The 26646-nt window shown below is 44.5% G+C and overlaps 1 protein-coding gene across 1 annotated transcript in view; it reads right to left on the bottom strand.

The window, feature by feature from the left end:
* LOC134331915 (protein kinase C-binding protein NELL1-like) overlaps nucleotides 1–26646 on the bottom strand; it is a 194655-nt gene that overhangs the window by 130057 nt on the left and 37952 nt on the right. Inside the window, exon 3 of the mRNA XM_063013452.1 lies at nucleotides 8637–8787. Within this exon, the coding sequence (XP_062869522.1) occupies nucleotides 8637–8787 (151 nt within the window). The remainder of the gene's footprint in view (nucleotides 1–8636; nucleotides 8788–26646) is intronic.

The following is a 26646-nucleotide window of genomic DNA, read 5'->3' as shown; positions in this document are numbered from 1 at the left end:
CCCCCCCACACACACACACACATCCTGAAAATTTCTTTGGCTTATTCACATCAAGGACTTTACCCTTGGTGCATCTACCTGCTGAAGCAGCTTGTTTGGCTACCTATCCCTTTAGAGTCTTGGTTTAGGGTCACAGTGGGTCCGATTCACTGGGCAAAATGTAGGACAGGTCTGGACAGGTCGCCAGTCCATCACAGGGCACACATAATTAACCTGAGTGCATGTTTTTGGACTGTAGGAGGAAACCCACACACACGGGGAGAACACGAAAACTCCACACAGAAAGGACCCGGACGACTCCACCTGGGGATCGAACCCAGGACCTTCTTGTATATGAAACCTACGATGGATTAGGATCCTAAAACGCAGCAGCAGTGTCAATGTCGAGGCTTAAAAACAAAGCAGCGGAGATCTGATTACAGCAGACAGTCTGGAGGAGGTGGCATCATCAGACGTCTACAGACCGGGCAGAGACTGCAGAGTCTCAGCAGTGTTGCGTAAGAACTGCAGGCGGGTCGCAACTATTTCTAGATTCCGCAGACAAAAACATTCGGCCGACTGTTTCTCTCCTAAACCTACTGGGAACGTTTTAAATGAATAGGTAAGTGAACGTGGGTTTATTATCGGTTAGCTGCAGGGGGGTTAGTTTTGACCGGTTTGAATAACTGACAGTCAGCAGTCAGTAGTGAACCCTGTACTAACAAGACTGTTAGTTATTTTAGTCCTGTCCAGTAAATACGTTAGGATTCGAATCCCCAGAGGTGCAGTCGCTACAGAAAGGCATCCACATACCAGCGTTAATTTCGTTGACGAATGATTTTCGTCATAGTTTTCGTCAACGAACCTTTTTTTCATGACGAAAACGAGACGATGACTAAATAAAAACTACAAAAAAAAATTAAAAACTATGACGAAATGAATCGACACTTTCGTCAACGAATAAAAACGAGACGAAAATGTTTGGCAGGGACGACATCCAATCAGAACTGATTTACTGTAGTTTTGTGGAAGGTAGGGACAAGTTAGAAAGAGATCCAATCAGAACTACTTTAGCGTATGTGGAGGGGCGGGACAAGCCGATTAGCCATCCAATCAGTACTAATCTTTTGCGGTACCGCGTTAAGAGCACACTCGCACAAGTTTGATCTGAACCCGGGAAGACCAGACCAGCCTGTGAACTTTCTTTACTCATGGAACCAGATTAACTCCACAATGTCAACAGGGACAAACAGGAGAGTCGATATATCTGGACACATTTCTCATCTGACGTCATGAAAAACAAGACGATGTGTAAACCATGTGGGGCGATCTCGGGTAAAAACACAACACATCTGAAACATCTGGCACCGCTGGCAATATAACGGCAACATAACGGCACAGCTGCTTTTATGGTACCCAGTTTTATAAAGAATGTAATATGCAATTTGTTATGAACAGTGCATATATGTTTCAGGTAGAGCAGGACTACTGGTCATTAATATTGTGTTATTGTTATGCTCAATAAGCAGCTCAGGTAAATAAAGATGTTTGAAATAAGTTAAATCTGTTTTTGTGTGTATTGCACATTCAAACATTAATAATATTCCATAACTGGTTAAAAATGTTTCATTTTGTGTAAGTGTATATAATGACAAATAATTTAAGGGAACTGATAAAAAAGCATTTACATTTTACACCCTTTATATTTATTTTAAGGTGGCACGGTGGCTAAGTGGGTAGCACTGTCGCCTCACAGCATGAAGGTCCTGGGTTCGATCCCCAGGTGGGGCGGTCCGGGTCCTTTCTGTGTGGAGTTTGCATGTTCTCCCCGTGTCCGCGTGGGTTTCCTGCAGGTGCTCCGGTTTCCTCCCACAGTCCAAAGACGTGCAAGTGAGGTGAATTGAAGATACTAAATTTGTCCATGACTGTGTTCGATATAAACTTGTGTAATGAGTAACTACCGTTCCTGTCATGAATGTAACCAAAGTGTAAAAACGTGACGTTAAAATCCTAATAAACTAACAAATATGTATTTTAGTCGACTGAATCGACCGTAGATTTAGTCGACTATATTCTTATGATAATTAGTCGACTAAAACTAGATTAAACTAAAACAATTCAGATGACTAAATTATGACTAAAACTAAATTACATTTTAGTCAAAAGACTAAAACTAAATCAAAATTTGCTGTCAAAATTAACACTGCTACATACAAACAAAAGTATGTGAACACCGAGCCTTGAGTTTGTATAAATATAGAGTATGCTCGTGTTTTCCTCCTCTGTAAAGGCTTTCCACACGATTTAGGGACCCATAATGCAGTGCGTCCCCCACACTGAGTCACCCGTCTTTAAGTTTTCACACTGTGCAGGTTCATTATTTCATCATGTGTAGGAGAAGCCTAGCTGGAAAGTTCGGATCTCTGAGCTGCAGCGAGCCTGCTCAGGGGAATAACAGACCGGCAGCGATTTCTCGCCCCTGGTCGCCCGAATCGCTGATCGCTCACAGAACTGCGTTCGCACTGAAAGCGTCATCATCATCATCAACTGTGCCAACGGACGCCAAGCAAAGAAAGAAATACCACAGTGCTTTACTGGATTTACAATTTGATCACAAATCAGATTCGTTGATGATCTTTTTATGCATTTGACCCCCTTTTTTCTCCCAATTGATTGCAGCCAGTCTGCTGCTGTGGGCCCCTGTCCAAGGAGGGTGTATATTTGCACACTCCGGAGGAAACCCACGCAGACACGGGGAGAACATGCAAACTCCGCACGGAAAGGACCCGGACCGCCCCGCCTGAGGAGCGAACCCGGGACCTTCTTGCCGTGAGGCGACAGTGCTACCCACCGAGCCACCGTGCCGCCCGCAGTCCTAACAATCACCTCTTAATCTCCCATACTTGGGTGGATTTGTGTACGCAAGCCACGCCCCGATCTCTGCGCTCCTCCACTTTCTGTACAGGTCTGCTGAGGGCGCCCAGCCAACCGGTAGCAGGATTATCCCGCCGCGCCGTCCGAGCGCCCTTCAACGCAGTTCTGACCACAAATCACGCTAACAATCAAAAAGTCCTGGAGGAAAATCGCTCGTCTATAAATGTCATCCCTGTGTAGTCCATCACTGCCTGTGCAGTCAACGTGACAAGCAAACTTTGCATTCGCCGCATGTATTTGCAGAGGTTTGACACCATGACCGTGAGTTTCTCTTCCACCTCTAGTAGGAACCAAAAACAAAGCGTAGCGTTTTATGATGGCGTTATACGAAGCACCGTTGGTAATCGCCACATCGCTCTGCTCTGAAGGTAAACTTTTTCCTATCACCAGGAATCGCCAGTCGCTTTGTTACGTGGCATGGATCTGAACGCAGGGTTACAGGGCTACTGTCTGGGTGAGGTGGCACCAGAGGTGGTGGAGGAATACAAAGAGAATAGCATGCCCCTCCATACATGTGAAAGCTTTCTGTGACGACCCAGGAAAGTCTGCGATCCAGGAAAATAGCAACAGAACACTGGACATAAGCCGCACACACTTCGCTTCCTCCTGTCTTTTCTCTGTAGGTACTAATCAGTATTTTTGTGCCATCTGAGTGAAATTAATCGATTTTAATGTCACAGCCGAATGACCTCCGCTCGTCTGTATCCGTTCCCATAGTAACATCCTCGCCGTGCCTCACGCTTACATCCGTCCTCGAACCAATTAACACGGCGCTCGTCCGCGCCCGCTCCGAGTCCCAGACATCAGAGCCGAGAATTCCGGGAGTCACGAGCCGGGGGTTTTATTTGAAGAGCGACCGGCTTGTCATGGTTCGGACGGGCACTCAAAACATCGTTTTTCCCGTCAGCGCCGATCCGACAGCTCGCTTCAATCAAACTGGGAAGCTATCGAGGCTGATGGAGCAATTTGCATCTCGGCGGAGAAAAGTAAACACGCGTTCAGAGGTGAACGGCTTCCACAGACCGGCGCCGATTCAGCAGCATTACTGTGACTCTGCATCTTTATTACTGTTATTATTATTATTATTATAGCAATTTTAACCCCAGTAATGATGTATAAAAGCTGTAGTAACCATAACAACCACTCAGCTCTTAATATAAAACATTCAGACACTCACTGGGGGGGCTAATCAGTATCCGAGGTGTCGGGATCGAGCAGGGATTTGTCCGGGCCATCAGTGGCCGCACCAGATTATGGCAATAACATAATTACTGGGTCAGCAGGTAGTTTAGTAATCAGATTACGGTAAAAACATCAGAGGTTAAATCGGTAATCTGATTTTATTACACGCAAAATGTGTGTCAACTGAGCTGTTTATAAGCACTTAGGTGCATGTGGTGCAGTGGGTAGCGCCTTCGCCCCCTAGTAAGAAGGGTCTGGGTTCGATTCCCTAGCCGTTTTGTGTAAAGTTGGCATGTTCTCCCTGTGTCCGCATGCGTTTCCTCTCAAGTCATGCAGTCAGGACAACTAAAGCTACTAAAAATGCAGTGTGTGCCCTGTGATGGACTGGCAACCTGTACTAGCAGATTAGTACTGGACTAGTAATCGAAATTTCACTGGTTCAACCCCCACCACTGTCAGGATGGCACTGTTGGACCCTTGAGCAAGGCCCTTAACCCTCAACTGCTTAGATAATAAACCGTCAGAGTATTATAAGTCGCTTTGGATAAAATAATGTAAATGTCCAGGGTGTTTCCTACATTTTTCCCAATGAATCCCACCCACCGTGACCCTGACCAGGATGATAATAAATGAATGAATAAATGAAGCTTTCATGTCAAATACGTTGTAACACATTTGGTTCTCCAAATAATGATCATTTATTACATGTTTTTTTTAATTAAGCGCTTTATTCTCACTATATCAGAATTGTGGCGGGTCTGGATGGACCGAAAGCACCGGGCACAAGGCGGTCACTCGCTCACTTTCTTAGCCGCTTATCCAATCAGGGTCGCGGGTGGGTACTGGAGCCTATCCCAGCTTTTCAATGGGCGCAAGGCACACGGTAACACCCTGGACGGGGCGCCAATCCATCGCAGGGCACACACACACACATACACACACACTCATTCACCTATAGGGAAATTCAGTGTCCCCAATTAACCCGACTGCATGTTTTTGGACTGTAGGAGGAAACGGGGAGAACATGCAAACTCCACACAGAAAGGACCCAGACCGCCCCGCCTGGGGATCGAACCCAGGACCTTCTTGCTGTGAGGCGACAGTGCTACCCACCGTGCCGCCCCATATATACAGATATATAGATGTTTACTATGCCACTGTCTATTTTGAAGCTTCTCTCAAGCACATATTATAATCAAAAGCAACGTATAGTTATGACTGAATACAGGTCCTTACTCAAGGGCCCAACAGTGGCATCTTGGCAGTGGTAGGGCTTAAACCAGAAACCTTCTGATTAAGTCCAGCATCCTAAACCGCTCAGCTGCTGCTGCCACTTTACAGCAATTCACTGAGCTGATTTGTTTGTTTGTTTATTTACTATTTTAATGCCATGTCAACATATTAGTTACACTTATGGCAGGATCAATAAATACTTTCTTTTTTTACTTTTATAAAGGTCAAGTCATCGTCCTTCCTTACTGACATGATAAACCAAACGGGTGAGGAGCAGTGATGGCATAGTTACCTTGAAAAACTAATCTGATTACTGATTACTAGGGCTGTCAAACGATAAAAAATTTTTATCGCGATTAATCTCAGAATTTCATATAGTTAATCGCGATTAATCGCATTAAAAAAAAATCTGTGTAAATGTTATAGAAAACAAGGATTTTTATGTGAAATGTTACAATTAAAATGGTGAACACATTTTATGCTAAATGTACTGATGTTAAAAACTGCTGGGACAAGAGAAAACTGTAAGGGAGTTTTATTCACTCACATACTAGGCAGTAAATGTCAGATTGTAGGTTAGAATTTCTCCATCAGCAAACATTGTAGATCAGCGGTGCTTTAGGTGGGATAAGGCGTAGTTATTGTAACAGACTTTTCTGTGCTTGTATTGTGACAATGGTTTGATGGCCGTTTCTACACGAAGTGAGTGTGTTTTGACCCTTTGGGGCTTCCATAGTGCATGGACTAACGTGCTTGACTCAGCTTTCCGGTATTTGGTACCTTAACAGAATAAGTTAATAAAAGTGTTCTGCTCCCGACAACTTGTGAATATAGCGTGTATTTATTTCTTTATAAGTGCATCACTACAACGCTCGGTTACATTATGTTAACAAACCGCAAATGAAAAACGGTGGCAAGTCCGACATTAAAACGTTTGTTTTAACATAATGTTAACATAATGTAACCGAGCGTTGTAGTTCTACCAGTCAAGTCTCAACATTAACTAGAATTTGCGTTAACGGCACTATTATTTTTAATCGCGTTAAATTGAAATCGCGTTAATGCGTTATTATCGCGTTAACTTCGACAGCCCTACTGATTACTGATTACTCCTTTAAAAAGTAACTTAGTTACTTTATGGATTACTTGATTTTAAAAGTAACTAAGTTAGATTACAAGTTACTTTATTAGTTATATAATGCGGTCCGCCAATGTATCCCATAATGCAACTGGAGCTGCGATTGAAGCGGAATAAGAAACAAGAAAGACGAGGAAAACGGCGTCCTCTGTTCACAAGTGTAAGTAAGATAAATAAAATAACATTTTTAAAGACAAATAAATAACAAAAAGACGATAAATATCCTACATTTTGGCGAGTGGGATTTGTATTGAGTCTGTAACCATGGTGATATTACGTCATCACGTCCCCACGTCATCACTCGGCATTGGCCGAGTAGTGCACACTTCCTCCAATCTAGTGCACACTCTGTAAGTAACCGATTCCGGACGCAGCCCGTGACTTAACTGTCGCAATAGGCCAGACGTCACTCCCCGAGACGCAAGAAGAAAGCAAATATATACAATATCTTTTTACTGAGGAAAATTACAAAAATAGTAACGCACAGTAACTTGGATAAGTAACTTTAATCTGATTACTGGATTGGAAATAGTTACGTTACTGACCTTCACTGGTGAGGAGTCAGGCTGTGATGTGGTGGCGGCTGCAAAACGCTCAGTAAAGACGTTCATCCTCTATATCGCCACACGAGTCGTATTCAGTCGTTATTAGCAGTGACGCGTTAACCTACGAGCCGTTTATGACCGTGTTTAATCCTGAGCACATTGTTAACGTTAATAAAACCCTGTCAGAATCCAGGACAGACTAATAGAGTTTGTAAAAGCGGAAAATACCGGTGGAAAAAAAGTGCCGAGGTTTTGAAGATTTCCGCTGGGATTTAGCTTAAGCTGCAGAATGCTGCGCGGGCAAAACGGAATAATCGCAGGAACATGACGGTCAATCGTTACGGCTCAGTACGAGAGAACTTTAACAAGCTGCTATATAAAGCCTGGGAATCATAACCCGACCCAATCTGGTTTCATGGGTCGTACAGAGTCGGCAGCTCGTGAACGAATCCCCTCCGTCTGCTTCATGCTCCAAAAACAAAGTCTGATCCTGTTTTCCATAACTAATCACCGATAAGAGCTCAGAGTCCATTTTATCAGCTCCACTTACCATATAGAAGCACTTTGTAGTTCTACAATGACTGACTGTAGTCCATCTGTTTCTCTGCATGCTTTATTTTAACCTGCTTTCACCACAGGACCCCCACAGAGCAGGTATTATTCAGGTGGTGGATGATTCTCAGCACTGCAGTGACACTGACATGGTGGTGGTGTGTTAGTGTGTGTTGTGCTGGTATGACTGGATCAGACACCTATTAGACACTCCTACCTAGTCGGTCCACCTTGTAGATGTAAAGTCAGAGACGATCGCTCATCTATTGCTGCTGTTTGAGTCGCTCATCTTCTAGACCTTCATCAGCGGTCACAGGACGCTGCCCACGGGGCGCTGTCGGCTGGATATTTTTGGTTGGTGGACTATTCTCAGTCCAGCAGTGACAGTGAGGTGTTCAAAAACTCCAGCAGCGCTGCTGTGTCTGATCCACTCATACCAGCACAACACACACTAACACACCACCACCATGTCAGTATATTTGTATCTATTGCTACACATCTAACGTAAACATCTGGAATCTTGAGTTCCAGTCCCAGCTGTGGTATCGACCGGCAGTGCGCCTAAACATTACATTTACATCTGCGACATTTTAGCAGATCTCTTTCGTCCAAAGACACTTACAATCATGACTGAACTTGATTTGAGCAATTGAGGTTTAAGGGCCATGCTCAGGGGCCCAACAGTGGCAGCTTGAACCGGCAACCTTCTGATTACTAATCCAGTACCTTAACCACCAAGCTACCACTGCACAGATGTCTGTAGGGGGGGAGGTACGATGGTCAGAGCTACGATGGTCAGGGCAGGGGGTTTTTATCACTGCTGAAACTACGACCTCTAGTGGCCGGTCAAGGCGTCTGCATGGGGAGTTACGGGGGGGAAGGTCTTTTGAAGGGGGTGTGTGACAGTGTGACAATCACAGCCCCTCTTAATCTGAGTTAAAATAAGTTAAACAAAAAAATATTTTAACCCCCCCCCCATACACACACACACACACTTTTGCAACCTCAACAGTCTCAAAACAAGAACAGTGCAGACGTAAGCGTTCACACTAACATGGAAGAGGATTAGTTACCTGTGCTCAGACTCATGGATGGAGAACAGCACCCCAGACGTGGACGCTTTCTGCTGGATGGAAGCCACGAACGTGAACTCGTTCTGGGTCCTAAAAAGCTCCAACAGTTGGTCTGCGGTTCGGGGGGGAACCTGAACGGCTCTCTGTGTATCTGCGGGACAAAACAGAGACAGACGTAAATACAGGGCAGCTGTAGTCTAAAGGTTAAGTAATGAACTAGTAATCAGAAGGTCGCTGGTTCAAGCCGCACCAGCACAAGGTTGCCTGTTGGGCCCTTGAGAAAGGCCCTTAACCATTAATTGCTTAGACAATAAACAGTCACAGTGCTGTAAGTCACTTTAGATTCAAAGGTCTTGAGCTGACCAGGTTACACAACATGGACAAAAGTATTGGGACGCCACTTGTAATTACTGAATTCATGTTTTTCAGTCTACTGACAGACATGCCAGCCTGAAAGCGAATTGGCCTTCGATATTCTTCCGAGGCTTAAAAATCGACTCGTCGGTAAAACGCACTAGCACACCAGAGCTGGGATTTTAAGTACATCATATAGAATCTCAGCTCTGCCATCCGGCTGGGTAAATGAGCCGGATAGGGACGTCATAACTGATGCAATTGCGACCTCTGCTGGCTGATTGATGGCGTCTGCACAGATTCGAGGAATAATGCCGATCAGGGTGTGGCTCTCTGTACACAAAGCCGACCCGCATATGAACTCGCCTCGTGCAGGTGAAAAGATGCAGCCGGGTGCTGCACACGCGCGTGTGTCAGTTCGCTCTCCTCAATCCGGGTGGGGTCAGCACCGTAAAGAGTAAAAAAACTGGACGCGCTAAAATCAAAGATGCAATCTAAAAGGCCATCGCTGACCACTCCTGAAGAATATCTGACATGCTAAATATCTGGACCTGTCAGCAACTTCAAATCCTGTAGTGTTAAAAGTGTTACGACCAGGTTACGACCGGCAGTGAGTGCAGCGTCGAGCTCCAGCCAATGAGAACGCAAGATACGGAGTGAGAAGAGGAGCTTCCTGCTAGATGTTTGCACCAAAAATGTCCAGAACTCACTACGGCTGTTATTACAGACCGGACTGAATAATAAAAAACTCAAATTGTTTATATTATTATACTATTTTTTACTAGTTATAACATTTAGCTCAATTTAGTTTTGTGTATGTTTGGTTTGTGTGAATTCTATATATTTAAATGATTCTCCAGGTACCCGAGGAGGACGAAGGTCCCTGCTGAGTCTGGTTCCTCTCAGGGTTCCTTCCTGTAATTTTACGGCAGTTTTTCTTCGCCGCCGTCGCCCTCGGGTGCTCAGCAGTGGGTCTTTGGTCTGTGGGTCCTGGATTCTGTAAAGTTGCTTGTTGTAAAAAGGGCTATACAAATAAATCTGACTTAAAATATAGTTTATATCAGAATACACTGGATATACACGAGCTTTAGAGTAGTAACCTTAACCGTCCACGCCAAACCATAATACAGTAATCCCTCGCTATATCGCGCTTCGACTTTTGCGGCTTCACTCTATCGCGGATTTTATTTGCAAGCGTCTAAATATAAATCGCAGATTTTTCGCTTGTTCGCGGATTTCTGCAGACAAGGGGTGTGTTTGAAAAGCTAGTGCGCTCTCTCTCTACATAGACGCATTTCACGTCATCCTGTGCTGCGCTCCCGATTAGGAGGCTGTTCCAAATCCTAGATGCCGTAATATCCTCACTTCTTAACGTTTCAACGTTATTTTCACTCAAAAAACCAGTGAGCATCCGACGCTGCCTTAGTGATCAAGACAATCCCAGAATTCATTGCGGGTCGGGTGCTCCTCTCTCGCAGAAAAATAGACATGGCTGATGGTACGGACAAACGAATGGAGTTCTTTTGAAACGTAAATAAAATATTACTGATTTTTAACTTGTATAAACTTGTACCGAGTGTTTTTATCTGCAAGTTCGGGCTTGTCAGGAAATGTAACCGTTATCGTTACATGAAGGGAGATGCTATATTGACGTTAGCATGCTGTGCTACCTCAATCCATTGGTTTTAATGGCAAGATGCTAAATGCTAAAGCCGATGGAATCGGGTTATAAGAATAACCACATAAACACATGGTTTTACTTCGCGGATTTTCACCTTTCGAGGAGGGATTACTGTACCGACGTTTTTAACTCATCGCCTAATCCTTATAGCAATTCAGTCGGAAAAACAACTGCAATTACATCAAAAGTGACCTTAGTTTCTTATTTATTAAGACTGGGCTGCATTGTGATATTATTTATTAAGTTTTTATCAATGCCCCCCGTTTGCGATGTTTTAGCCTTTCGCCCAGTGAATCAGACCCTGACCAGCATAAAGAGGTGGTAAAACAAACAATAATAAACAAACGAATGAATTTAGATTGACGGCTTTATCCCGATTAGGGTCGGGGTAGGTCCAGTTTCTCTCCCATTGCCCTCATGACAGAGCCACTCGCCCGGAGCATCGCCGAGACTCGAACCCGGGTCTACTGTAATAGAGCTCTGTGTGATTTAGAAGAAGAAGAAGAAGAATATTTACTTTATTTGTCATATATACATATACAGGTGTGCAGTACAATGAAATTCTTTCTTCGCATATCCCAGCTTGTTTGGAAGCCGGGGTCAGAGCGCAGGGTCAGTCATCGTACGGCGCCCCTGGAGCAGACAGGGTTAAGGGCCTCGCTCAAGGACCCAACAGTGGCCGGTTGATAGCCCAGAGCTCTAGCCACTAGGTCACCACCGTCCCAATTTTATTTATCCGCTAAGAATAAAAGTAGCAGAAGATTACTGAGTAAACAGTCCCTCTGAAGTATTTAGACTTTCAGACTTTAGACCGTGGAGCTCCAGCTTGCCCGAGCGCGTCTCCATCCAGATGTGACTTTTTAATTGGAGACGACGTTTCCGAACCGAACCGAGAGAAACTCGGCACACACACACACACACACACACACACACACGGCCCCATCATTCAGCCGCTCTGTTCTAATCACAGCAGAACACTTCACACATGCTGCCAGGGGTTTCCTCCTCGAACGCTGCTATTAAAGCAATTAATCACGCCGCGGTGCAGCTACGATGCTAATAAGGCTAATAATGAATTAAAGTTTACAGCCGCCGGGTGAATCTCAAGACAGACGTGTTTACGTGGCGCCGGACACTGTGAGCAACACCGTGGGTAAACGTGGCTGATTTAAAGAACCATCGATTAACTCGCCCTCCTCAGGCACAGCCGATCAGGTCCGTGTAGACGCCCGACCGCATCGTCATCACTCTCATGTTTACCACCACGTGTTTTTATTTTAAGGACTTAATTGTTGTGTGTATTTCATCGTTGTTGTGTACGCGTGTATGTTCTTGTTTTTCAAAGAGTTGCACAGAGAAAAATGGTTGTATTTTATATACAAATTGACAATAAAGGCATTTATTCATTTATTCATTCATTTATTTATTCATTCACTCATTCACTTTATTCTGGTCAGGGTTGTGGGTGCGATTTCTCTGGAATCACCGGGCACGACGAGGATCTGTCCGAAAACCTGATGATCTCCCTACACATGCATTTACAATCGTCCTACACTCCCGAGAAGAGGGCGTGTCTAAATCCTTAGCTCCCTTAAAATGCTCCTACTGAGGCGCCTTAATTCCGAGTGACGATCTGACCGAATGACGAGGGAGCGCCCGACTCCTCCTCAGCACTGAGGGCAATCCCAGCATTCAGTGCGGCACCACTTCTCTCACACAAAAAACTACAAACGTGGCGGACGGACGGGATGCGGAGCAACCAACGGAGTTCTTGTCAAATGTAAATAAATTCTTATTGATGTTTAATCTGTATGAAGGTGTGATTATACGAGTGTCGTTGATTTGTAAATTGGGGCGTCAGGGACGGTTTAAGCGCTTTCGGTACACGGAGGGAGACGTCAGCTGGCGTGCTAGCGTCGGTTTGAACGTTTTGAGGCTAACTGTGTTAGCTTAGTAAGCTAAGACTGCTGTGGCGTAATCGGTGTATCTCTGTATATATAGAAGCAGAGCGTCTAAATAATCTGTATTGTGAGTTTTGATGTCTGATTAGAATCCTCTCGACTGAGGCAGTGAGGACGCTCACTAGGTTTTCAGACGGACCCCCGGTGTTAAGAATGTAGTTAAATAAATAAATAAATAAATAAAGAGCCTGGAAGCTCGTCTTTATCAAGTTATAAGCAGTAAATCAACACAAGTAAGACTACAGAGCGAGGTGATAAATCTAGTCCTCTAATATACGGGACTATAATATAGTTTTTCTTTCATATTCGCCAGGGTTGGGTTGCAGGACCCCCTGCACTGCAGAATAATAAAGGAAGTAATTTTATCCCCCCGACCTTTCATCACTAACACATTTGATTATTTTTTATCACACAAAGCAAGTAACAGTGCAAATCCACCTATAAGCATCTCGCTCCACGCCGCCCGAGGTCACCACATTAGCATGCAAACACTAAGCCGATCCCTGACACAAAGCTTCATCCCTGCCACGCCGCTTCTGCCGTCGTTCACGTCCGTCTGCTCGTGTTAGGTTTCCGCTCGTCTGCGGGAGCTGGCTTGCTGTTTCTGCTCGGTGTGTTTTTATTTCCGATATATATCGTCTCCTCGGTGCTGCTGGAGGCGTCGTCCTGTACTGACATCAGCGCTGGCAGCGGTGTTGTAACCTGTTAACTTCTCCTGCTGCTGTGAGTCCTTCTGAGATTCGCTTCGGCTTGTTTTTCTCCCGTCGCTCACAGATATTTTTGAGCTGTAGCTCGGCTTGTGTGTTGAAACGTTGGATTAATTAAGGGGTAAGGAGAGCAACCCCTCTTCTCCCCCACCTTCCAAAAAAAACCTTCAGAATGACACCGAATCTATCTGCTACATACATTTATTGATTCCTGTACAAGCTACACCAGCGTCATGTTGCTGTAGTGCTGAGAACGGTCCAGTGCACAAACATCATCCGGTCAGTGTGAGTCCTATGGGGGTCAATTTTAATGATAAATAGAACAAAACAGAACAGAAGCTCTGGGTCTGTCTGAAACCTAGTGAGCTGCCTTGCTGCCTAATGCCTACCTGATCAGCTGCCTCAGTAGAGAGGATTCTAATCAGACCTGGACTCATAAGGCAGATTATTTAGACGCTCTACCAGCTTACGTCTCCCTCCGTGCACCGAAAACGCTTAAACTGTCCCTGATGAGCGTATAATTACACCTTTATACGGATTAAACATCAACGATAATTTATTTACATTTGAAACTCCGTTGGTTGCTCCACTTTATATTAGTTCGCCATGTTTGTAGTTTTTTGTGAGAAATTTTTTATGCCGCACTGAATGCTGGGATCGCCTTCAGCGCCGAGGAGGCGTCGGACGCTCCCTCGTCATTCAGGCGCCTCAGTTGGAGCGTTTTAAGGGAGCTAAGGATTTAGACACGCCCTCTTCTCGGGAGTGTAGGACGATGTAAAACGCGTCTATGTAGAGCGATCGCAGGTTTTCACACAGACCCCGGTGTTTACATGAAAGGTCACAGTCATGGCTGGAGAGGTTAAGATTTTCTCCTAGCATATTAGTTGGTCAAGTTGGAGTCGTGGGTCTGGATCATTTTTGACAACCGTGAATGTATATGGGAGCATTGGAGCATACACCGAGCAGGCATACAGTGTATCACAAAAGTGAGTACACCCCTCACATTTCTGCAGATATTTAAGTATATCTTTTCATGGGACAACACTGACAAAATGACACTTTGACACAATGAAAAGTAGTCTGTGTGCAGCTTATATAACAGTGTAAATTTATTCTTCCCTCAAAATAACTCAATATACAGCCATTAATGTCTAAACCACCGGCAACAAAAGTGAGTACACCCCTAAGAGACTACACGCCTAAATGTCCAAATTGAGCACTGCTTGTCATTTTCCCTCCAAAATGTCAAGTGATTTGTTAGTGTTACTAGGTCTCAGGTGTGCATAGGGAGCAGGTGTGTTCAATTTAGTAGTACAGCTCTCACACTCTCTCATACTGGTCACTGAAAGTTCCAACATGGCACCTCATGGCAAAGAACTCTCTGAGGATCTTAAAAGACGAATTGTTGCGCTACATGAAGATGGCCAAGGCTACAAGAAGATTGCCAACACCCTGAAACTGAGCTGCAGCACAGTGGCCAAGATCATCCAGCGTTTTTAAAGAGCAGGGTCCACTCAGAACAGACCTCGCGTTGGTCGTCCAAAGAAGCTGAGTGCACGTGCTCAGCGTCACATCCAACTGCTGTCTTTGAAAGATAGGCGCAGGAGTGCTGTCAGCATTGCTGCAGAGATTGAAAAGGTGGGGGGTCAGCCTGGCAGTGCTCAGACCATACGCCGCACACTACATCAAATTGGTCTGCATGGCTGTCACCCCAGAAGGAAGCCTTTTCTGAAGTCTCTACACAAGAAAGCCCGCAAACAGTTTGCTGAAGACATGTCAACAAAGGACATGGATTACTGGAACCATGTCCTATGGTCTGATGAGACCAAGATTAATTTGTTTGGTTCAGATGGTCTCAAGCATGTGTGGTGGCAATCAGGTGAGGAGTACAAAGATAAGTGTGTCATGCCTACAGTCAAGCATGGTGGTGGGAATGCCATGGTCTGGGGCTGCATGAGTGCAGCAGGTGTTGCGGAGTTACATTTCATTGAGGGACACATGAACTCCAATATGTACTGTGAAATACTGAAGCAGAGCATGATCCCCTCCCTCCGGAAACTGGGTCGCAGGGCAGTGTTCCAGCATGATAATGACCCCAAACACACCTCTAAGACGACCACTGCTTTATTGAAGAGGCTGAGGGTAAAGGTGATGGACTGGCCAAGCATGTTTCCAGACCTAAACCCAATAGAACATCTTTGGGGCATCCTCAAGCGGAAGGTGGAGGAGCGCAAAGTCTCGAATATCTGCCAGCTCCGTGATGTCGTCATGGAGGAGTGGAAAAGCATTCCAGTGGCAACCTGTGAAGCTCTGGTAAACTCCATGCCCAGGAGAGTTAAGGCAGTTCTGGGAAATAATGGTGGCCACACAAAATATTGACACTTCAGGACTTTTTACTAAGGGGTGTACTCACTTTTGTTGCCGGTGGTTTAGACATTAATGGCTGTATATTGAGTTATTTTGAGGAAAGAATAAATTTACACTGTTATATAAGCTGCACACAGACTACTTTTCATTGTGTCAGTGTCATTTTGTCAGTGTTGTCCCATGAAAAGATATACTTAAATATCTGCAGAAATGTGAGGGGTGTACTCACTTATGTGATACACTGTAACATTCTGAGCACTGACAGGTGAAGTGAATAACACTGATCATCTCGTCATCACGGCACCTGTTAGTGGCTCCATATCCATATCAGGCAGTGAGTGAACATTTTATCCTCAAAGTTGATGTTAGAAGCAGGAGAAATGGGCGAGCGTGAGGATCTGAGGGCCACATTGTGATGGCTAGACGACCGGGTCAGAGCATCTCCAAACCTGCAGCTCTTGTGGGGTGTGTCCCGGTCTGCAGTGGTCAGTATCTATAAAAAGTGGTCAACAGGGTCATGGGCGACCAAGGCTCATTGACGCACGTGGGGAGCGAAGGCTGGCCCGTCTCAAACTGCTGAAGAAGTTCATGCTGGTTCTGATAGAGAGGTGTCAGAATAGGAAGGTGGTCATAATGTTATGTCGATCGGTGTATACGGGAGCTTCTCTCCATTTTTAAAAGATGATTAAAGACCTTTATCACCTCTTTACTAAGCAGAAGAAACTGAAACTATTTAAAAATCACTTGTACTTTGGTTCTAACAGAGTTGAAGCAGATTTGTGTTGTTGGATCATCGTGTACTTGTACTAGATTAAGGAAATGTTTACTGAGGAAGCTCTTCTGTAAATCCCTGCATCTGCTAAATGTCAGAGATGTAAACATGAATAATATCTCTGGTAATGATTGTTTGCAGCACCTGATACTGTTAAACACGGTTTCTATTCTTAAAAGCTAAAAAACAAACGTACAGAAAAGTCTCCTCACATTGTTAAAACACCGGCGAGAACGTCTGGCTATAGGTTACCGTGTACATTAATACGTACTCATCATCACGAAACGTTCACCCTGAAGTGCTCTGACCTTTTATATCAACACGTCCTGAAACCAACGCACAGAGGAGCAGAAATCGTGTCGCCGCTGTTATTTCGGGGCCGGCGTCTCCGAGACTCACTCGACAGATCAAAGTGAAATTTCGGGGCTCTGGAGAGGCGGCCGCCGAAGCATCCGAGACACACAGACGCGGACCCGCGGCCGCAATTAAAGTGAGCCGAGGGCTAGCAGAGACGCGCGGCGGGGCAGAGACATCGCTGACATCGCTGACACGATAATCCCCGTCTAAACGAAATCGATTGGAACGTGTTCTAATAAAATTCATCGCTGTCTGACCGGGCGAACCGACAATAAAATGAACAGATGATTAGACGTGTGATGAATGCGACGATGTACGACACAGATCATGTGATTATGCAACTTCAGGTCAAGAATGTTTCCTCTTAGACACATCTTACGTCATCCTACACTCCCGAGAAGAGGGCGTGTCTAAATCCTTAGCTCCCTTAAAATGCTCCTACTGAGGCGCCTTAATTCCGAGTGACGATCTGACCGAATGACGAGGGAGCGTCCGACGCCTCCTCGGCGCTGAAGATCAATCCCAGCATTCAGTGCGGCGCGACTTCTCTCACAAAAAACGACAAACGTGGTGGACGGATGGAATGTGGAGCAACCAACAGAGTTCTTATCAAATGTAAATAGATTCTCACTGATGTTTAATCTGTATGAAGGTGTAATTATACGAGTGTCGTTTAGTTGTAAATTCGGGCTCGTCAGGGACGGTTTAAGCGTTTTCGGTACACGGAGGGAGACGTTATTACCGTCGGTAATCGGCGTAATCGCTTACTGAGTAGAGCGTCTGAATAATCTGCCTTGTGAGTTCGATGTCTTATTAGAATCCTCTCTACTGAGGCAGCTGATCAGGTAGGCATTAGGCAGCAAGGCAGCTCACTAGGATTTCGAACAGACCCATCATGTGTGTAGACGCCCCACAGGCTGATAGCACAGCTGAGATTCAAACCACAGATCCACAAATTAAAGCCATAAGAGCAACCTCTCACTCACTCACTTTCTTAACCGTTTATCCAATCAGGGGGGTGCTGGAGCCTATCCCAGCTTTTCAATGGGCGCAAGGCACACAGTAACACCCTGGACGGGGCGCCAGTCCATCGCAGGACACACACACACACACACACACATGAGAACATGCAAACTCCACACAGAAAGGACCAGGTCCGCCCCGCCTGGGGATCGAACCCAGGACCTTCTTGCTGTGATGCGACCCACCGAGCCACCGTGCCGCCCATAAGAGCAACCTGTGAGTAGATAATGCTATATGCCTTTAGAAAACCTTCATAGTTCAGACAGTTACTGTATCACTAACGATAAATCCGTTAGGTCCGGTGGTGTCGTTCTGACCCGACTGAAATGTCGTGCAATTATAAGAAAAACAAAATTACGTTCAGCCGAACTGCTGCAATTTTCCTGTCAGGTTTTCCAGCTTTTTCTCTACGTTTCCCTTCGTGTTTTGCCGCTTCCATCCCGCTGAGGTCGAACCTGTCAGGATCAGACCGAATTCGGAGGGTTTGGGGCCTCCAGCAGTGCAGTAATAGCTTGTGCACAAGCCTCAATCTGAAACCGATGATTTATAAAGTTCCACCACGCGCTGCTGTTTGGCCGACGGGCTTCGACGTCACGAACGAGAAGGAACCGGCGCATTCAGGTAGCGGTTACGGCGGGGAGCCACGGTTACAGCCGCCTTTACCGTCGTACTGACTAAATAATGCTTATATTACCTTCAAACATCTGGATTTATCACTCAGAAATCAGAACTGATGCTTGGCAGGGTGGCATGAAGGGTCACCTGACAGCAAGAAGGGTCCGGGTTCGACTCCCTAGGTTTGAATCCTTTCTGTGTGGGTTTCCTCCGGGTGCTCTGGTTTCCTCCCACAAGTCCAAAGACATGCAGTCAGGCCAATTTAATTAGTGTGTGTGTGTTTATGTCGGTTTATAGCAGGGAGCCACGGTTACAGCCTCCTTTACCATCGTACTGACTAAATAATGCTTATATAATCTTCAAACATCTGGATTTATTAAACGGAAATCAGAACTGATGTTTGGCAAGGTGGAACGGTAAGAAGCAAGAAGCCTTTCTGTGTGGGTTTCCTGCGGGTGCTCCGGTTTCCTCCCACAAGTCCAAAGACATGCAGTCAGGCCAATTTAATTAGTGTGTGTGTGTGTGTGTGTGTGTGTGTGTGTCCTGTCATAGACTGCCGACCTCCCCGAGGTGTTTCCTGCTTTCCGTCTAACAAATCAGACCCACCGCAACCCTGACCAGGATAAAGTGGTGGAAAAGCAGACTTCAGTTTTAGGGAAGGCCCTTTCAGGTATCGGTTTATAGCGAGAAGTAACGGTTACAGCCTCCTTTAGCATCTTACTGACTCAATAATGTTTATATAACCTTCAAACATCTGGATTTATCACCTGGAAATCAGAACTGATGTTTGGTAGGTGGCAGGGTAAGAAGCAAGAAGGGTCTGGGTTCGAATCCTTTCTGTGTGGGTTTCCTCCGGGTGCTCCGGTTTCCTCCCACAAGTCCAAAGTCATGCAGTCAGGTTAATTTAGTTAGTGTGTCTGTGTGTGTGTGTGTGTGTGTGTGTGTCCTGTGACTGACTTCGGGGGCCTATCCCAGCTTTTCAATGGGCGCAAGGCACACAGTAACACCCTGGACGGGGCGTTAGTCCATCGCAGGACACACACACACACACACTCATTCACCTATAGGGCAATTCAGTGTCTCCAGTTAACCTGACTGCATGTTTTTGGACTGTGGGAGGAAACCCACGCAGACACGGGGAGAACATGCAAACTCCACACAGATCGAACCCAGGACCTTCTTGCTGTGAGGCGACTGTGCCGCCCCAGTTTTTAGGGAAGGCCCTTTCCTGTGTCCATCAAGTCACGATTTGACAAGCTGTGCCTTAACAAAACACTATTTCATCCTCACCTCATATTATACACACGTGTTATATTTTATTACGGTTGGATTGTTTTATAAAGATACAAAACATGTATTTTTAATGTTGGAAGCTATATAAATAAACAAAACAGCCTGAAGAAAACATCTTAATATCCCTCATACCCCAATTTCTTCTCGTCTAGTCTCAGTGCTCTCTGCTGTATGAATATAAATCAGACAGCGTCGTATCCAATTAGCCCTAAAGCAGGTTCACTCCCCACTTTCAGCGCCGTCCTGCTACGACGCCGGAAAATAAAGACGGGCGGAACATAAAAAGAGGCCGAGATCGCTACCGGAGTTGCCATGTTCTATCGAAAAGCATGTCAGACGTTAGAATTTTGGTGACAGATATGAAGTGCCTGTGTAGTCGTACTTACACCCGCGTGCCGGTGAAGCCCGACAGCCTGTCACCGAAAAATAAGAGCGAGTTATTACAATAAAACCCGAGAGAGCGAAGATTATAAGATCTACACAGCTGGAAACATGAGCTACAGTGTGCGGCTTTCTGGCTCAAGGTCGAGTCGTCTTCTCCTTTCATAGTACACCGATCAGTCATAACATTAGAACCACCTCCTCGTTTCTACACTCACTGTCCAGTGTATCAGCTCCACTTACCATATAGAAGCACTTTGTAGTTCTACAATTACTGACTGTGGTCCATCTGTTTCTCTGCATGCTGTGTTAGCCTAGGGATGTAACGATACACTCTGCCCACGATGCAATACGATTCCCGATACTGAGTCCACGATGCGATTTCTCCCCAATTTTTTAAACAAATGAAATTAAAGACAAATTATGACAAAGTTTCCTTTCATCATTTCTCTTTAAAATAATAAAATAGAATACTGTACGTGTTCTTAGCTTTTATTTATCTCAATAAAAAACGATCGAAACAATGCCACACATAAAACAAATTCCACATTAAATAAATAAAAAAATAATAATAATAAAGAATAACCTCAAATAAATAACCTAAGGTTTTGCCTCCAAGCTTGGTAAAGTGCTGTAAAGTAAAGTGCTGTAAAATAAAGTGCTGTAAAATAAAGTGCTGTAAAGTAAAGTGCTGTAAAGTAAAGTGCTGTAAAATAAAGTGCTGTAAAGTAAAGTGCTGTAAAGTAAAGTGCTGTAAAATAAAGTGCTGTAAAGTAAAGTGCTGTAAAGTAAAGTGCTGTAAAGTAAAGTGCTGTAAAATAAAGTGCTGTAAAGTAAAGTGCTGTAAAATAAAGTGCTGTAAAGTAAAGTGCTGTAAAGTAAAGTGCTGTAAAGTAAAGTGCTGGCATTACAGTATGGCTAAAGTGCGGGCGCGATGGAACGCAGTATTTAGGCTCCAGTGTGTTACCCAGCAATCCAAATCCCTCATTTTCAGCTACTGAAATTGGTCTCACATATTTTGCCATGAAAATGCCAATGCACCTCGAGATCTCTTTTGCTCTCGCTTGAGCGAGCGGTTGTGTAAACGCGCTTGTCAGCGTGGTTTGCCCTTTAATGAATGATTTTGGCTTACGCGGGGTGACCGGAGCTTTATAAGTTTATCATGTTCGTTGTGCTATTTGTGTAGTTCAGTATCCGGTCGTTTTATTTTGTCTTGAGGAGACCAAAATGCTGCCACACTTTTGATTTGAAATTGGAGGGGGCATCCTCAAGTTCCACATCTTCACCTGCGGTCGCCTGTGTGGTGAGTGGGTTGCCAAGTCAGGTATAAATCACCACCGCAACCTTTGAATTTTTACCCATTTTGAATAAAGCCCGATTTGGTAACCAGGGGAGGTGGCTGGCGCACGTGCTCTTAGCTGTTTAAAGTGAATATCGATTCATTTTACTTGAATTACCGATTTTAAATCGTGGCAGTAACTGTGTATTGGTGCATCATTACATCCCTACTTGTAACAGCTTTATTATTAAACTAAAGTAACCTACACACATATGAAAATTAAATAAAGTCGAGTCTAAATCAAGTCATTTTATCTGTACAGCACATTTTACAATAGAAATTTTCTCTGAGCATCCAGGACTGACGGATCAAAAACCCCTGTCGAACAGCCAAGGGCGACAGAGCCAAAGAAAAACCCTGAGAGGAACCAGACGAAATACTTTCCCTGTTAGCCGACAGCCTCGCAGCACCCGATCCAAACATCAGACGCGGTGCAGGTCGGTGCGGCTCCGGGTTTTATTTACGGCGACCTGTATGGCCGTATGAGCCGTGTATTCATTCCTGGTTGTATCCAAAACACTGCACACCTCTATTGTCCGGCCAGGCCTCGAATGTGTCACCTTTCATGCAGTTATTAGACCCACTGCCTCGCCGGTAAATAATTTCACCCGACCCAATTCCCTCTGGTCTCTATTTCATTTCCTTCTGCCCTCAGTCCAGTTTTCTCTCATCGATTCCCTCACAGGTTCCATTTAACTACACCCGTCTCTCCCTTCATGTTTGTCCTTTCCACTCAGGTCCAACCTTCGCTGCTTTTCTTCTAATTCTGCTGGGGCTTTCGGAGTCCGTTATTCTCCGACCTCTGGCGTCACGGGCTGCTATGACTAAATTTTGAGTCTATTTACCTTTGCTCTAAGCCTGTGTAGATCTTTAGGTTCTCCGGTTCACTTATCATGGACAGATAACACAGATCAGCTGCTCTCTTCACTGCCTGCTAATTTATTACAGCATTACGCTGCAACCCTGATGTCCTAATGTTTTTATTTATTTATTTATTTATTTCTGCATTTTCTCCCTTTATTTCCTGATTTTTAGCAAAGCCAATTAGTCTTCCACTGCTAGGGATACCAGTCGTGTCCAAGGAGGGTATATTCGCCTTCGCCACGCCCCCTCCATCGCATGCAGAGTCCCTTGACCCTTTCTTATTCACCCAGACTTCGTGTATTCGCACACGAGTCCGGATATCACGCCGATCTCCAAGCTGCTAACCAGGGTCCTTATCCACCCACTTATTAGTCCGGTCTTTCCCACCCAGCGGACTGATGGCCGATTTTGTCTGCTGCACTGTCTGCACTGGCAATTGTGGGCGCCCAGCTGACCGGTATCAGAGCTGAGATTCGAACGCCCCCTAATGTCAATTTTATCTATATATCATACAAGCCACATACAATATACGACCAGAAGTATGTAGACACGCCTTTTAATGACAACTGTATACAAGCAGACGCTTTTATCCAATTGGCAATTGAGGGTTAAGGGCCTTGCCCAGGGGCCCAACAGTGGCAACTTGGCACGGTGGGGTGTGAACCGACAACCTCATGATTTCTAGTCCAGTACCTTAACTGCTGAGCTACCACTGCACACCACCATTACTGCCCCACCATAAAACCTTAGACCTCACACCAACTCATAGACTGAGGCCACCAAGCACTAAGGTTATAGTCTAGCGGTTAAGGTAATGTCAATTTAATCTATATATCATATAAGCCACATACAATATACAGCCAGAAGTATGTAGACACGCCTTTAAATGACAACTGTATACAATCATTTACATCTGTGGCATTTAGCAACTTTTATCCAAAGCGACTTACACTTATTATTGAATACTAATATTTTAGGCAATTGGAGGGTTAAGGGCCTTGCCCAGGGGCGCAACAGTGGCAACTTGGCAATGGTGGGGTTTGAACTGGCAACCTCTTGATTACTACCACTGCACACACAACAGCCCCACCACCATTACTACGCCACCATGAAGCCCTAGACCACACACCAACTCACAGACTGAGGCTACCAAGCGCTAAAGTTGTAGCCTAGCGATTAAGGTACTGGACTAGTAAGCAGAAGGTTGCTGGTTCAAACCCCACCACTGCCAGTTTGCCACTGTTGGGCCCTTGAGCAAGGCCCTTAACCCTCAATTGCTTAGACTGTATACTGTAAGTCGTTTTGGATTAAAGCGTCTGCTAAATGCCGTAAATGTAAAGTGCACAGCGCTTTAAAAAAGGCCTTCCCTTAGTTTCTCTACTCACTGCATCGTTCCAAACTGCCTCTACAAGCAACATCAGCTCAATAACCGGAGTCAAAAGCTTCATGAAATGAATTTCCATTGCTGAGCGTCTACACAAAAGCCTGAGATCCCCATGGGTGAAGCAGAGATCTGGCTGGAGTGGTGTCAAGCACGGTGGTCAAGCGGTGAAAGAATACAGATTAAAAAAGCCTGGTCATCCATGAAAGCCAGGGCTCTCTGTAAGTATCCACAGCTGACCGGTTTACAGAAGCAGGAGGATTGCGTGTGCTCCCACATATGATGGAGAAAAACACATGCCAGTCTGCTGACCCATTCTGCCCAAGCCACCCACCACCCACCAGGTTCTAAAAATGTCAAGAGTACACACGCTGTAGGTTGTTGTTTAGTGGTACGAGCCTGAATCTCTCTTTGTTTTCCGTATGTACAGTGGACTCAAAAATCAGACAGAAAAACAAATCACATAAATAATTTCAGGTTTCTGTTAAAATCCTTCTATTTATAACACCAGTCCACGTGTTACTGAACCTTCAGAGGCAGAATGTGAGAAAAGCGAACAGAAATACCCCGAATCTTTACAAAGCTCGTGACCTGAATCTGAAGGTTCTTAAGGCGACGTCTGAGAAGATATTTATTCATTCTCTAGGCGTCGAACGTTCCAGGTCTGCGCTGGAGTTTTCACGTCTGTTCTTGTTCTGCATGAGAATCTGATCAAGCATCAAACGCTTCCTTTTGAAACTTCCCGTTAAAAAGCTTTATGAGTGTATTTGTTTGTCCTGAAGAGGAGAATCAGACACGACTTTAGAGCAGCTGAAATCTTGTACTGCGGTACCTTGTAGCTCAACGTCCCCTAAACTCGACATCTTTGAAACATGACGCCCTTCGTCGAAAAACGTGTTCCCTTAAACTCAACGTTTCCCTTAAACTCAACGTTTCCCTTAAACTCAACGTGTTTATTATATTTATTTATATAACAATGAACAGCCGCTTTGTTCAGCGCTCGGCTTGAGCGGTGCAGTAAAACATCATCAGCGTGAGTGTGAATCTGAGCTGAATCTGCATCAGTGTGGAATAAGTGTCAGATCCAGGGTTACAGCTCCACGTGTATCTGTGTTTATCTGGATTCTCCTCCCTGTTTCACTTTTAAACTTGTGTTACAGCTCCAGCTTCTGAGAAATCATGAGAATCAGAATCAGCTTCTCCCAGAGTCTAAAACGCTTCTGGTTGAAAATAAAGCTTAACGTGGTTTAATGTAGTAAAAGAAGGAGACAGGAGCGACTAAACTTCTCTTCATTATTACTGCTCATAAGCTCCTCCACTAATCACATTCCTCACTCGCTGTTTTACTACAATACGTCACGTTTAGTTTTGTGCACCGCCGTCTCATTTAGGAAATAACGGCACATGTGAATGCGCCGGTACAGAACGGAATACGGTATTCCAAGATCAAGCATCTCCGCCATTAAGAAGCGTCAGGAAACAATAAAGAAGTAAAGCTAAAGTACAATATATCAAGTACTTATAAACGAAATATTGCTATTGTTGCTATTAGTAAAATTTGAGTGTTTTTTAACCTTTTATTTCACAAAATTGGTAAAAGCATCAATGCAAAACCACAACTGGGTGACTGATTGACGTCGGTCTTTTTGGACGTCTCAATTAAATGTCGTCTGGTGCATGCAGTGCATGAATAATCGACCGGGGGGCAGAAAACATGTATCTAAATGTCCACTAGGGCTGGGCGATTTTCACGATTAATTCGGTTAATTCGAGTGACCGTTTTCACCCGATGTTAGAAATGTGACAATCGCGATTGTGTACATACTTTATATTTTAATTAAAATACTAACATGTCACGAGGCAGAAACTGAGCAGACGCTCGCGGAATATAAATCAGGGAAAGTTTAATATCAAAAATGCAAAAACAGTGTCCAAAACCAGCGAAAACGAATACAGTAAACGGAAGACAAGAAGTGTCATACACGGTAACGGTTAGATTCAGTAATAAGGAGCGCAAACACGATCGGCAAAACGAGACACACGAACAGAAGAGTTTAATTAAGATTCACTGAATCGAACACAGCTGAAAAGAATCAAAACTCCGGAGTCGCTGAGCGCGATCAGGATTGGCTGACCGGGGACATGTGATAGTCACGTGACAGTCCGTGGGTGCATGGGAATTGTAGTCCATATTGTTAGAAGCAGATCTTAAGACCTTCATCCACCCCCCAATAACGAGAGGACAAAATCAAAGCTGAGCTGAGTGATTACTTGATGTCCCCCCCCCCCCAGTGTAGATACTGATACAGACTCACTCAGTGGTGGAAACAGTAAACAGGCTCGAGTTCCTTTTAAGAAACCTGTAAAGAACTGTTTGTGGTTTTGCACTTTTCTTAATGTAAGGAGGTTCTGCTGCACAATATTTAAAGTGAGTTGTTTGTGAGTTATTCTTATAAAGGATATAGCTAATTAAGATTTCTATTTTGTTTTAATTAATGTTAATTATTGTTAAACAGTTATTGTTATAAAGTTTGAGTTCCTTAATTTAAAATTAATCGAGATTTTTTTTTTTTTGCCAAAATCGCCCAGCCCTAATGTCCACATCAGGTGTTTTCACATCAGGAGAACAATGTACATACTGTTCATTTAGAGGTCTCTAAAACTCATGTATCAAATATGATTCAGTTGTCGTTATAGTGTTAAGAATTTAATGTTAGGTAAAGTTAAATTTTCTCTTATAGTCTTGACCCATTTAAATCTGGAGTATTCGGTTAGTACATGTTTGATGGTCAGTGGAGAGCGGCTCGTCCTGCACGCTGTTAAACAGTCAGATTAATACTATTATTACTTAATATAACACGGTGGTACTTTTATGCAGAAACGCTGTCGAGTTCTAAAATAAAAATGTTAAGAAC

This window comes from Trichomycterus rosablanca, chromosome 17, assembly GCF_030014385.1.
Source record: "Trichomycterus rosablanca isolate fTriRos1 chromosome 17, fTriRos1.hap1, whole genome shotgun sequence".
Taxonomy (NCBI): domain Eukaryota; kingdom Metazoa; phylum Chordata; class Actinopteri; order Siluriformes; family Trichomycteridae; genus Trichomycterus; species Trichomycterus rosablanca.
Note: the sequence above shows the minus strand (reverse complement) of the source record. Positions and strands in the feature narration are given on the sequence as shown.